The 12,866-nt window shown below is 39.1% G+C and overlaps 1 protein-coding gene across 5 annotated transcripts; it reads left to right on the top strand.

The window, feature by feature from the left end:
* The first annotated feature begins 332 nt into the window (after window positions 1–332).
* Window positions 333–7,769, top strand: LOC115179342 (uncharacterized). Of its 5 annotated transcripts, none has more exons than XR_003872882.1 (11): window positions 333–736; window positions 2,057–2,347; window positions 5,139–5,405; window positions 5,916–6,014; window positions 6,112–6,132; window positions 6,226–6,246; window positions 6,689–6,721; window positions 6,810–6,845; window positions 7,173–7,317; window positions 7,461–7,526; window positions 7,644–7,769. XR_003872882.1 is itself a non-coding variant. In XM_029740767.1 (11 exons), the coding sequence occupies exons 1-10, from the start codon at window positions 679–681 to the stop codon at window positions 7,520–7,522; spliced, it is 912 nt and encodes a 303-aa protein (XP_029596627.1). In that variant the 5' UTR covers window positions 333–678; the 3' UTR covers window positions 7,523–7,526; window positions 7,644–7,769. The 5 variants fall into 5 exon arrangements, 4 of the variants coding, with proteins under 4 accessions (XP_029596627.1, XP_029596629.1, XP_029596628.1 ...); XM_029740767.1 differs by having other exon boundaries at window positions 7,173–7,196; XM_029740769.1 differs by lacking the exon at window positions 5,916–6,014 and having other exon boundaries at window positions 7,173–7,196.
* The last annotated feature ends 5,097 nt before the right edge of the window (window positions 7,770–12,866 follow it).

The raw sequence follows: 12,866 nt of genomic DNA, 5'->3' as shown, positions 1-12,866 counted from the left end.
GAATGAGAGGTTTTACCTACATAACACAGCCCACATGGACATTTATTCATGTACATAACATGGCTGGAGGAGCATGTAATAATGTCATTTATTTGGAACCGTTTTCCTGTGTGTGGGTGGCAGAAATATTCACACTTCATCATATTGTTGCAAAACAAATGCACTTGAATCTATCTGCCAATCCTTTGTGAATTTGAGATTTCTTTCAATAAAGGAGTTTATGAGTTCGATATTGGATTGCATTTTATTATGACGACCTTTTCTAACCTGATTGGTGAAAGCAATATACAATGCCATGCCATTGCCATCCCGTAGGAGGCGCCACATATGAACACACTACTCGGCAGAGAAACTTCGAGAGAAGGGTGGATATTCTAAGGGCTACATTGTAACAATTAAGAAATGTATGTAGCCCGTAAACTAGGTTACATTTTAACAATCTAAATTGTAACTATTTAAAATATATATAGTTGGCAATTGTAGCCATTAGCCAACAAATGCTTAGCCACACGACAGTGCAATTTAATTATCAAGAAGTTCTCTAGTAGGAGGTTGACTTTCACCTCATAGGCTACGAAAAGGGGGCTTTCTCAGAAAGACAAACAAGTAATGTAACCCAGGCTACTGCAATAGCAGTGTTAACAGATCAGACGAATTATCAACGAGACTCAAAAGAAAATGTCGATCACACTTCTGACTGTGTTTCTGGCGGAAGCAATAATCTGCACAGTTTCAGGTAGGTTTTGTTGCGCATGGATTATCCATGGTTTTCGGTAGTCGATATGGGTGGGAGCCCATTCGCAAATTCTAGTTAGTAATTTAGGCAGTTGTGTGCGTTTTAGAAACAAGGTAAAGAATGACAAACCACAGCAAAACAACGTATGTTCTACACAAGCCTAAAAAATGGAAACCGTCTGAGTGAACTGAAGCGTTCACGTTGTGTAGTAGTCTACCTACCACCAGCATAATCGCATGAAAGTGGTAAAAATACGCTTTTTTTTAGGCCTATCGATAAGAAAAACGACCGCACCTTTTACTGTAGGCTACATCCACTGGACACAGACGTCAATTCAACGTCTATTCCACGTTGGTTCAGTGGAAACAACGTTGATTCAACCAGTTTGTGTCCAGTGGGATAGATAGACTTAGTGTGAGCGGGTTGCATAGAGGCCTAACCAAAGTAGTTAAGTAAAAATACTTCAAAGTACTACTTAAGCCGTTTTTTGGTATCTTTACTTTACTATTTATGTTTGACAACTTTTACTTTTACTTAACTACATTCCTAAAGAAAATATTGTACTTTTTACTCCATACATTTTCCCTGACACCAAAAATGAGTCATTACATTTTGAATGCTTAGCAGGACTGGAAAATGGTCCAATTCACACACTTATCAACAGAATATCCCTGGTCATCCCTACTGCCTCTGATCTGGCGGACTCACCAAACACACATGCTTCATTTGTAAATGATGTGAGTGTTGGAGTGTGACCCTGGCTATCCATGCATTTAAAAACAAGAAAATGGTGCTGTCTGGTTTGCTTAATATAAGGAATTTGAAATTATTTTTACTTTAACTTTTGATACTTAAGTATATTTTAGCAATTACATTTACTTTTGATACTTAAGTATATTTCAAACCAATTACTTTTAGACTTTTACTCAAGTAGTATTTTACTGGGTGACTTTCACTTTTGCTTGTCATTTTCTGTTAATGTGTCTTTACTTTAACTCAAGTATGACACATCCAGATATCTCTAGATTAAACAAACAGATTTTGATCAATGTTATTATGTTACTTAGATTGATCCACCGGTGTGTCAGTCGACTAGGGGTTTATTCATGAGGTATAACTTCTTTCTCATTTATAAATATGTGACAGAAACAGAACAATATGGTTGGAATGTGTTCGTGCAATGGGATGAGAAGGCCACACTAATCTGCAGGCCTTGTGTATACATGTATAGATAGATATAGGCTATCAGACTCCTAACCTGGATAGGCTACACCTCCTTGGTATTCTGTTACAAGTATGACATATTGTCTGGTTTTCCAGGTGAACAGCTCGACAGAAAAGTGGGAGGTGAGCTCCTGTTGACGCCGGACAAGTCCACAGTGACTGACTCCATCACAAGCATCCTATGGAGGCATGGGAAGAACAAGGTGGCAGAGTGGGACAATGCTTTTGGTGGTCTGGACATCTATGCTGCCTTCAAAGAGCGTACAACCCTGGACCAGACTACTGGAGAGCTGAGAATCACCGGCTTGATGAAAACAGACAGTGGAGTTTATTCTGTGGAGTTCAACAGCAAACTGCTTGACAAGACATATACACTGTCTGTTATCAGTAAGTGTTTCTGTGTGTGGACTTGTTTTCCTATCTTGAGTAGAGGTCGACCAATTCTGATTTTTCAACACCGATACCGATTATTGGAGGACCAAAAAAAGCTGATACAGATTAATCGGCCAATTTTTATATATATATTTGTAATAATGACAATTACAACAATACTGAATGAACAATGAACACTTATTTTAACTTAATATAATACATCAATTTAGTCTCAAACAAATAATGAAACATGTTCAATTTGGTTTAAATAATGCAAAAACAAAGTGTTGGAGAAGAAAGTAAAAGTGCAATATGTGCCATGTAAAAAAGCTAACGTTTAAGTTCCTTGCTCAGAACATGAGAACATATGAAAGCTGGTGGTTCAATATTCCCAGTTCTTCAATATTCCCAGTTAAGAAGATTTAGGTTGTAGTTGTTATCGGAATTATGACGCGTCGACTATCTCTCTATACCATTTGTATTTCATATACCTTTGACTATTGGATGTTCTTATAGGCACTATAGTATTGCCTGCCTAATCTCTGGAGTTGGTAGGCTTGAAGTCATAAACGGCGCTGTGCTTCAAGCATTGCTAAGAGCTGCTTGCAAAACGCAGTAAAGTGCTGTTTGAATGAATGCTTACGAGCCTGCTGCTGCCTACCACCGCTCAGTCAGACTGCTCTATCATATATCAAATCATAGACTTAATTATAATATAATAAACTCAGAAATACGAGCCTTTAGTCATAAATATGGTCAAATCTGGAAACTATAATTTCGAAAACAAAACGTTTATTCTTTCAGTGAAATACGGAACTGTTCTGTATTTTATCATACGGGTGGCAACCCTATGTCTAAATATTGCTGTTACATTGCACAACCTTCAATGTTATGTCAAAGTTAGGTAAAATTCTGGCAAATTAGTTCACAGTTCGCAATGAGCCAGGCTGACCAAACTGTTGCATATACCCTGACTCTGCTTGCACTGAACGCAGAGAAGTGACACAATTTCCCTAGTTAATATTGCCTGCTAACATGAATTTCTGTTAACTAAATATGCAGGTTTAAAAAATATACATCTGTGTATTGATTTTAAGAAAGGCATTGATGTTTATGGTTAGGTACATTTTTAGAGAATGTGCTTTTGTTAAATCATCACCCATTTGGCGACATTGAAGTAGGCTGTGATTCGATGATAAATTAACAGGCACCGCATTGAATATATGCAACGCAGGACAAGCTAGTTAACCTAGTAATATCATCAACTATGTGTAGTTAACTAGTGATTATGTGAAGATTGATTGTTTTTTATAAGATAAGTTTAATGCTAGCTAGTAACTTACCTTGGCTCCTTGCAGCCACAAGGTCCTTTTGACGCTGCACTCACGTAACAGGTGGTCAGCCTGCCACACAGTTTCCTCTTGGATTGCAATGTAATCGGCCATAATCGGCGTCCAAAAAGGCTGATTACAGATTGCTATGAAAACGTAATATCAGCCCTAATTAATCGGCCGACCTCTAATCTTGACCAGAATGTCCTGACAAGATAGGAAACAAGAAAGATTCTGGAAAGTCATGACATTTAGTATGTCCTGAAAAGTAAAAATGCTATTTTAGGTTTAAGGGTTAGGTTTAAGGGTTAGGTTTAGGGCTAGGTTTAAGGGTTAGGTTTAAGGGTCAGGTCTAGGGTTTGGGGTTAAGATTAAGGTTAGGGTTAAAGATGCACTCTCAAACTTTTGTATAATTTCAGCCAGTAGTTTTGAATGTGGTGCAAGCATGCCAAAAGTGATCCCCGTTTTTTTGTACTACATCATCCAATTGTGTACTACGTCATTCATTTCGCATTATATGATACATTCTGCAATTTGTATTTGTTTATTATTATATACATGTTTTTGCATTTGTATGATAGGTCGGGTTAAGGTTAGGGGTAGGGTTATAATTAGGGTAAGGAGTTAGTTCGGGTTAAGGTTAGGGGTAGGGTTATGATTAGGGTAAGGAGTTAGTTCGGGTTAAGGTTAGGGGTAGGGTTATGATTAGGGTAAGGAGTTAGTTCGGGTTAAGGTTAGGGGTAGGGTTATGATTAGGGTAAGGAGTTAGTTCGGGTTAAGGTTAGGGGTAGGGTTATGATTAGGGTAAGGAGTTAGTTCGGGTTAAGGTTAGGGGTAGGGTTATGATTAGGGTAAGGAGTTAGTTCGGGTTAAGGTTAGGGGTAGGGTTATGATTAGGGTAAGGAGTTAGTTCGGGTTAAGGTTAGGGGTAGGGTTATGATTAGGGTAAGGAGTTAGTTCGGGTTAAGGTTAGGGGTAGGGTTATGATTAGGGTAAGGAGTTAGTTCGGGTTAAGGTTAGGGGTAGGGTTATGATTAGGGTAAGGAGTTAGTTCGGGTTAAGGTTAGGGGTAGGGTTATGATTAGGGTAAGGAGTTAGTTCGGGTTAAGGTTAGGGTTATGATTAGGGTAAGGAGTTAGTTCGGGTTAAGTTTAGGGGTAGGGTTATGATTAGGGTAAGGAGTTAGTTCGGGTTAAGGTTAGGGGTAGGGTTATGATTAGGGTAAGGAGTTAGTTCGGGTTAAGGTTAGGGGTAGGGTTATGATTAGGGTTAGGATTAGTTTGGTTTCGGGCTATGATTAGGGGTTTGTGGAAAATAAAGTGTTTTGAATTAAATTTAAGCCCCAAAAAATCCTGACAAGTAACGGAAACATGGCTGTGTGTCTGTTTGCATGTGTGTTTGGCATGCACGAAGCAGCGAGTACAAGCACCTCAAAAAAAAAAACATTGTTCTGTCTTGATCTCCTCTATTTTCAGAGGCAGTCCCCAAACCCACAATCACTTCTTCCTGTAACCCAGACAAAACCATCTGCACTCTGACCTGTGAGGGGGACACCACTGATGCTGAACCTGTCACCTACAGCTGGAAAGTGGGAGAGGGGGCGTGGGAGGTCTTAGACAAACAGCTGAATGTCTCTAAGAGTGAAACTGGCAACTCAACCAACAGTTACAACTACACCTGCAAGCTGAAGAACTCTGTTAATGTGGAAGTCAGCGAGCCAGTTGGAGAGGTGTTTGGCTCAGGTGAGTGGTAATGATAGGCCAGAGTGGTAGGTATCCTAGCGGTCATCAAACAATGGTTACAAGTACTTCTGCCAGATGAAGAACTCTGCTGGGGAAGGTGAAGTCAGCGAGCCAGTCGGGCCGGTGTTTGGGTCAGGTGAGAAGACTCTCGTAAGAGTGACAACACTAAAATCAGCTACACTTGTCAGTTCAAGGACCCTGTGAGCGAGGCCAGTGAAGTCTTTGATAAAGACCCATTTGGCCCAGGTGAAAGGACTCTGATAGTTGTTGTTACACTGCCCAGTATGTTGTTATAGCCTAAGACTACTAGTTGTAATGATATGTATGAATCAGGGATTGTTGATAGGTGAGGTACTCAATATTAAGGTGTTCCTAATGTTTGGTACAGTCAGTGTAGCTGAGGAATTTGGGAAGATAGAACAAAAGCATCTGGAAAAAAGCATCTGGAATGGAAAGTTGTGGCATATTTTATTAAATGTTAATATTAAATGTATTCCTTCCTCACTGCAGATGGCAGGTTGACCAATGCCAAGTTGTTTGGTATTTCTGTCTTTGTTCTTGCTATTGCTGGAGTTCTATCGTTCATTCTTGGTCATAGAGCTAAAACAGGTAAGGAGAAATGATGTTTATTGAAAATGTTACTTACATCAGTATGAGGTGGATTTGTCTAACAAAGTAAATGTATTCTTCTTTTTCTACACCACAGGAGTTTGGTTCTATGAGAAAGGTAGGATTATTGTCTGTCTGTCTGTCTGTCTGTAATCTTGGGTAATAGTTGAGATTTTATGAAAGTAATCCCTTTTTCCTTTTTTTCTTTCAGAATCAATGCCATGGAAAGGAGGTAGGAAACATGCATTACTTTTATTTTGTAGTAATGTTCATTTACGTTCCATTCATTGTTTTGTAGTAATGTTCATTTAAGTTCCATTCATTGTTTTGTAGTAATGTTCATTTAAGTTCTATTCATTGTTTTGTAGTAATGTTCATTTAAGTTCTATTCATTGTTTTGTAGTAATGTTCATTTAAGTTCCATTAATTGTTTTGTAGTAATGTTCATTTAAGTTCCATTCATTGTTTTGTAGTAATGTTCATTTAAGTTCCATTCATTGGTTTGTAGTAATGTTCATTTAAGTTCCATTCATTGTTTTCGCTGCCATCACGATTCCTCACGATCGTGTCCCTTTGCTCCGGTGAAAGGGAGATGAACATGTTACATGTGTATTATTTGCATTAGTCACTGTTGAGATCATTGACCTAATCTCTTCTCTGTTTTCCATTACTAGAATTTTGGAAAAACCAGAGAGAAGTGGGACCTAGTAAGTGTTTCCTTTACTTGACCACAACAAACAGGATCTGTGTATGATAAAGCTAAGCTAAACTCTTCTCTCTTCTCTCTCTCTTCAGCCAATGACACATCAAATGGAGTTGCTGCATCCACAGGCAAGTCATAGCTACTTCTAGACTGCATGGTGCAGAAATAGCACCAGAAGTATCATTAGATGCATATCAGCATATCTCAAAATATCTGAAAATCTTGATTAGTCTATTCCGTCATAGATGGAATGTCTACAGTATTGCACCAAATACTGAGTGTAAAAGTTACTTTATTTTTCTTTGATTTCAATTATTGTGCTTTTTAGCTCATTCATTGATCGGTTATAGACTTATATAGATGTTTCTAGATGCTTTATAGAGGGGCTGTAGTCGACGTGTTTCTTCTCTGCTTTTCCTCGGGTGTTTCCTACTCTGCTGTTAACACAACCACAGCTGAAGTGGGGCGGGGGAAGGAAGGTATGATGCCCAGCATCTTCCACTTCCATGTTTGATCTGAAGGGACCAATTACAAGTCAGGAATATAACTTTAACCTCCTGGGCCACCCAAATGAAAAATGTATGCATGCCTGACTGTACAGTAAGTCGCTTTGGATAAATTAATTTGCTAAATGGCATAAACAGTATTATATTTAGGTGTTAGCAATATGGTGGTAGCTCTATCTAGCTTGGCAATGGGACTTCGAGCATTCCAACTATCCTGTTTTGTTTGTTACTTTGCAGAGGAAGCCATTGCGAGGAACAATTATCATCAAGATGATTCAGTAAATAATTCAGTATTGTAGGACGGTAAGTTTGACTGTAAAATAATATATACTGCATCCACCTCATTCTCTTAATTGTGAACCAATTTAGGCCAACTCTACAAGTGTGTTACCAACTCTTGTTCCTACTGATGTGTTTTAGCTGTGGATCTGTGGGCCAGAGGATCACTGTGGATCAAAAGAAACAAACATCTAGACAACGAGCACTGGATGACAAAGGGAACAACCTACCACGCTATTGTACCATTAAAAGAATGTTACATCCCGATCTGAGAAATAGAGGTCAATTTGAGTTACAGATCTAGGATCTTAATTTGAGCTAAACTGAGCTAAACTGAGTTTGTTACTGCAGGAAAATTACATTTACATTTTACATTTTAGTCATTTAGCAGACGCTCTTATCCAGAGCGACTTACAGTAGTGAATGCATACATTTCATACATTTTTTCTCCGTACTGGTCCCCCGTGGGAACCCACAACCCTGGTGTTGCAAACACCATGCTCTACCAATCAAACATTTATTAATAATACATTTTGTAGGGGTTAATATATTTTTTGTACAGGGGAATCAAGTCAGAAGTTTCAAAGTGGAAATTACAAACTTCAGAAGCCCTTTTAAGCCTTGAATACACTACAAGTTTTACATGCTTAGGGCCTCCCGAGTGGCACAGTGGTCTAAGGCTAGCTGTGCCACTAGCGATCCTGGTTTGAGTCCAGGCTCTGTCGCAGCTGGCCGCAACCGGGAGACCCATGGAGCGGCGCACAATTGGCCCAGCGTCATCTAGGTTAGGGGAGGGTTTGGCCGGCAGGGATGTCCTTGTCCCATCGCTCTCTAGCGACTCCTGTGGCGGGCCGGGCGCATGCACACTGACACGGTCGCCAGGTGTACGGTGTTTCCTCCGACACATTGGTTGGCTGGCTTCCGGGTTAAGCGGGCATTATGTCAAGAAGCAGTGCGGGTTGATTGGGTCGTTTTTCGGAGGACGCGGAGGAAGGCTCTCGACCTTCGCCTCTCCCGAGTCCGTACGGGAGTTGCAGTGAGGAGACAAGACTGTAACTACCAATTGGATACCACGAAATTGGGGAGAAAAAGGGATACAAAAATAAAAAATAGATATATCAAAAAAAGTGTACATGCTTTGCAGGAAAGTTTTACAAAACAATTTGCAAAGTAAATTGCTAAGCCTTACAAATTCTCAGGATCATAGACAAACCTATGACGCCAAGGACTACTACACTGAGTATGTTTACATGCACACTAATTATTCAATATTAGCTAATTAGGGTTAATACTCAGAGTTTGGCATTAGTCATGTCAACACCTTACTCTGATTTTCTTAATCGGTGTAAGGTCAAAAGCGAAGTAAGCATATGCCGCAATCTTTCTAATTATCATGGTATGTAAACACCTTAATCTGAATTCCAGTGGTGTATTAATGGCATGTAAACACCTTAATCTGAATTCCAGTGGTGTATTAATGGCATGTAAACACCTTAATCTGAGTTCCAGTGGTGTATTAATGGCATGTAAACACCTTAATCTGAGTTCCAGTGGCGTATTAATGGCATGTAAACACCTTAATCTGAGTTCCAGTGGTGTATTAATGGCATATAAACACCTTAATCTGAGTTTGTGGTGTATTAATGGCATGTAAACACCTTAATCTGAGTTCCAGTGGTGTATTAATGGCATGTAAACACCTTAATCTGAGTTCCAGTGGTGTATTAATGGCATATAAACACCTTAATCTGAGTTCCAGTGGTGTATTAATGGCATATAAACACCTTAATCTGAGTTCCAGTGGTGTATTAATGGCATGTAAACACCTTAATCTGAGTTTGTGGTGTATTAATGGCATGTAAACACCTTAATCTGAGTTCCAGTGGTGTATTAATGGCATGTAAACACCTTAATCTGAGTTCCAGTGGTGTATTAATGGCATATAACCACCTTAATCTGAGTTCGTGGTGTATTAATGGCATGTAAACACCTTAATCTGAGTTCCAGTGGTGTATTAATGGCATGTAAACACCTTAATCTGAGTTCCAGTGGTGTATTAATGGCATATAACCACCTTAATCTGAGTTCCAGTGGTGTATTAATGGCATATAAACACCTTAATCAGAGTTCCAGTGGTGTATTAATGGCATGTAAACACCTTAATCTGAGTTCCAGTGGTGTATTAATGGCATGTAAACACCTTAATCTGAGTTCCAGTGGTGTATTAATGGCATGTAAACACCTTCATCTGAGTTCCAGTGGTGTATTAATGGCATATAAACACCTTAATCTGAGTTCCAGTGGTGTATTAATGGCATGTAAACACCTTAATCTGAGTTCCAGTGGTGTATTAATGGCATGTAAACACCTTAATCTGAGTTCCAGTGGTGTATTAATGGTGTATTTGATCTGCACATGTGCTATCACGAGCAGCGTAAATCTCCTTTTCTGGCACAGGTGAAGTGAGTTTGGAAAATCTGAAAGTATGCATAGTTTTCACATGCAAACTTTATATAGTATGTCCAAACTCTGAATCAAATAGGCTTCCCAAAATGATATGATCAATGTGATAGAACGTTTATGTTGATTGGTGATTTTCAGGTTGCCTGACTATGACCTGTCCACCGGATTGTAGAGGAAATCGTTCTTCTCGCAAAGCATGTAAATGTTTTAATCAAATTATTATATTAATCAGAGTATTAACACTAATCATATTATTGAATGCATATAAACATACCCATTGTTACATGAAATACAGTAGTTTGCAAAAATACTTAATTTAAAGTTTATGCTTATATAGAAATATGCAGTTGGTAAAGTGCTATTGCTCAAACTAAAGCCGTGTGCCTTTAAAGCCTGCTCACACTTCTACTCTGCCAGTGTGTATCTCTGTGTATATCTCTGTTCTTTACTAACCTATGTGAGAACAAGTTTACTGCAGTACTAGCAAACTTTACAATGACAATCTTAAAATGTGTGATGTGATGTGATTGCAAGATCACTGCCTTACCTCTCATAATCAATAATATTAAAGTCCATTTTTACCCAGTGCTGTCTAATTGGAATGTAAATAATGTATAGTTTTTATTGCATGTTTATTTTCTGCAATTTAAACCAATGTTGATTTTGTGTTGAATGTATGTAGCAGTATGTTGTATGTATATATTTCTATAGAGACCAAGGCCTCAGTTTTGTATATGTATTTTGTGAAAGTGAAGGCTGTCTTTTTAACAGAATTGTAAAACTGTCACACTTAGAACTTAGTAGTAATAAAGCAGTGTTTTTCTTTTTAATGATTTTAATGTGGCAGATACCATAGACACCCTACAGGCCTGTACTGATACTGGCAACTAACCCAATATATCTCATCGGCGTCGTTTCTAATGTGAGCAAATTAAGCATATTGGACAGAACACGCAAGGAGGTGGGCAGAGCCAAGCACGAGCTAGCAAGATCCTATTGGCACGTGTTTGCAAGCATTTGCATATTTCCGTTAGGGAAGTCTCTATTGCACCCCGGAGTCAACTCACACGATCACTGCGTCATAAAAAGAGGAAGGGTGTATCTTAGTTGTTACAATCTGATCATGCTCGAAACGACGGAACATTACAACCACATAGTCCATTTAACCGCTCCCCCTAACCTTAACCATTACCCAAACCTTAACCCTAACTCTAAATTAATTTCCAAAAATGTACGTAGTTACACATTATTTCGGACAAAATCGTAACTTTAGTTCTTTCTAGCATGGCCATCTACAGTAGTAACTACAGAGTTGTTTTTCGCTGCACTCTTTCAATTACTCACAGATGCCCCCTTCTGGGTGTACAGCCAAAAGCACTATGGACACCGTTGTGGCCAGTTTGTGCTGTTAGAATATGTCTAGTTGTGCGCGTGTTTGTGTGTGTACCCACAATGCCTGCATGTGAGTTCAAGTCTCTACCCTTGAATGACACTCACCTTGAGGTTCCGTTTCCTGCTCTAAAAAAAATGGTGATACCCTCAATTAAAATAATGTTTGTCTGCCATTGTTATTACCCTGACTGAAATCGATGAATAAACTACAAATGTCTTGATCTTCTGAAACTTTGGTTTCAAATGATTAAAAAATGGTGATACCCTCAATTAAAATAATGTTTGTCTGCCATTGTTATTACCCTGACTGAAATCGATGAATAAACTACAAATGTCTTGATCTTCTGAAACTTTGGTTTCACCACACCTGTTCACTTTTAATAGTAACTCCTTCTGCCCTTGTCATGTGCTGACCCATCTCATTTACCCTTCAAAGCTAAATGACACAGTGTCCCAGAATCCACACGTTTATGACATCCTTATTCCTATACTAAAGAACAAGGTTTTTCTGAACCTTTCCTGTCTAGGTTGATGAACAACCAACCTTCACAATTTGTGCAATTGTTGTGCTATTGCAGGACTAGTGTCAGAGTCCTTATAGTGATCTTTTCAAACTAGCAGAATCACGGAACAGAACCCTGCTAACGGAATGTTCATTTCGGAGTAGATTTCACTGTTAAATGGAACACATCCCTCTCTCTTACTTGACTGTAGACAGCTAAGACTCAATTATTCAACTGAACTTTTTTCCTTTGAAGGACTAATAATACTTAATATGGACTTGTTAATAGATGAATAGATACCAGATGAGTTCTGGTCCGACAGAGAGTATAGTCTACTATTGTACCACGTTACACTGTAAGATCAAGATCATGCTGTATGCTTCACAGCCTCACACATTGACCTAATGTTCTAAGGTAACTGACTTCAGGGTGAATATCCTTCATCTCTGTGGCATTGTTTATGACCTGGTAGTAAGGGTCTTTATTAATGTATAACTATGGCAGAGGGATCGTCAGGTTGGCTACTTTTATGGTACGCATTTCCACTGACCCTGTTACAATAAAGATAACCTGGTACCCAGGCTGGAATTACTGGTGACAGAGAGAGAGACAGAGAGAGACAGAGAGAGAGCCGGCTGGTGGATGAGACTACAATAAAGATAACTTGATGATAAGACTGAAAGAGTGTAAACAAGCGCTGTGTGTGTGTGTGTGTGTGTGTGTGCTTGAAGCCCTGATAGTGCTGCCCACTCACAGAACCGTGTGCGTGTGTGTGTGTGTGTGTGTGTGTGTAAAGCCCTGCCAAAGTGCTGCCCACTCACACAACCATGGCATCTGGTAGCTCTCTAGAGCAGGAATAATAAAGAGAGATATAGGGGGGATATTCAGGAATGGGAGAGCCCAAACTGCACAGTTGTATCGTTAGTAATGCCAAGAAGCAGAGAGAGAGTGAGAAGGATGAGAAATAGAGACAGAAGTGTATTTCTTTTTTCTACCAGGAGGAGGC

This window comes from Salmo trutta, chromosome 39 (genome assembly GCF_901001165.1).
Source record: "Salmo trutta chromosome 39, fSalTru1.1, whole genome shotgun sequence".
NCBI classification, from domain to species: Eukaryota; Metazoa; Chordata; class Actinopteri; order Salmoniformes; family Salmonidae; genus Salmo; species Salmo trutta.
Note: the sequence above shows the minus strand (reverse complement) of the source record. Positions and strands in the feature narration are given on the sequence as shown.

Excerpts from the sequence above, each read along its gene's own strand:
- LOC115179342 (XM_029740767.1), top strand. The coding sequence starts at position 679 with ATGTCGATCACACTTCTGACTGTGTTTCTGGCGGAAGCAATAATCTGC. Across the intron at positions 6,015-6,111 it reads TGGTCATAGAGCTAAAACAG|GAGTTTGGTTCTATGAGAAA; the intron begins GTAAGGAGAAAT and ends TCTACACCACAG. Across the intron at positions 6,133-6,225 it reads AGTTTGGTTCTATGAGAAAG|AATCAATGCCATGGAAAGGA; the intron begins GTAGGATTATTG and ends TTTTTCTTTCAG.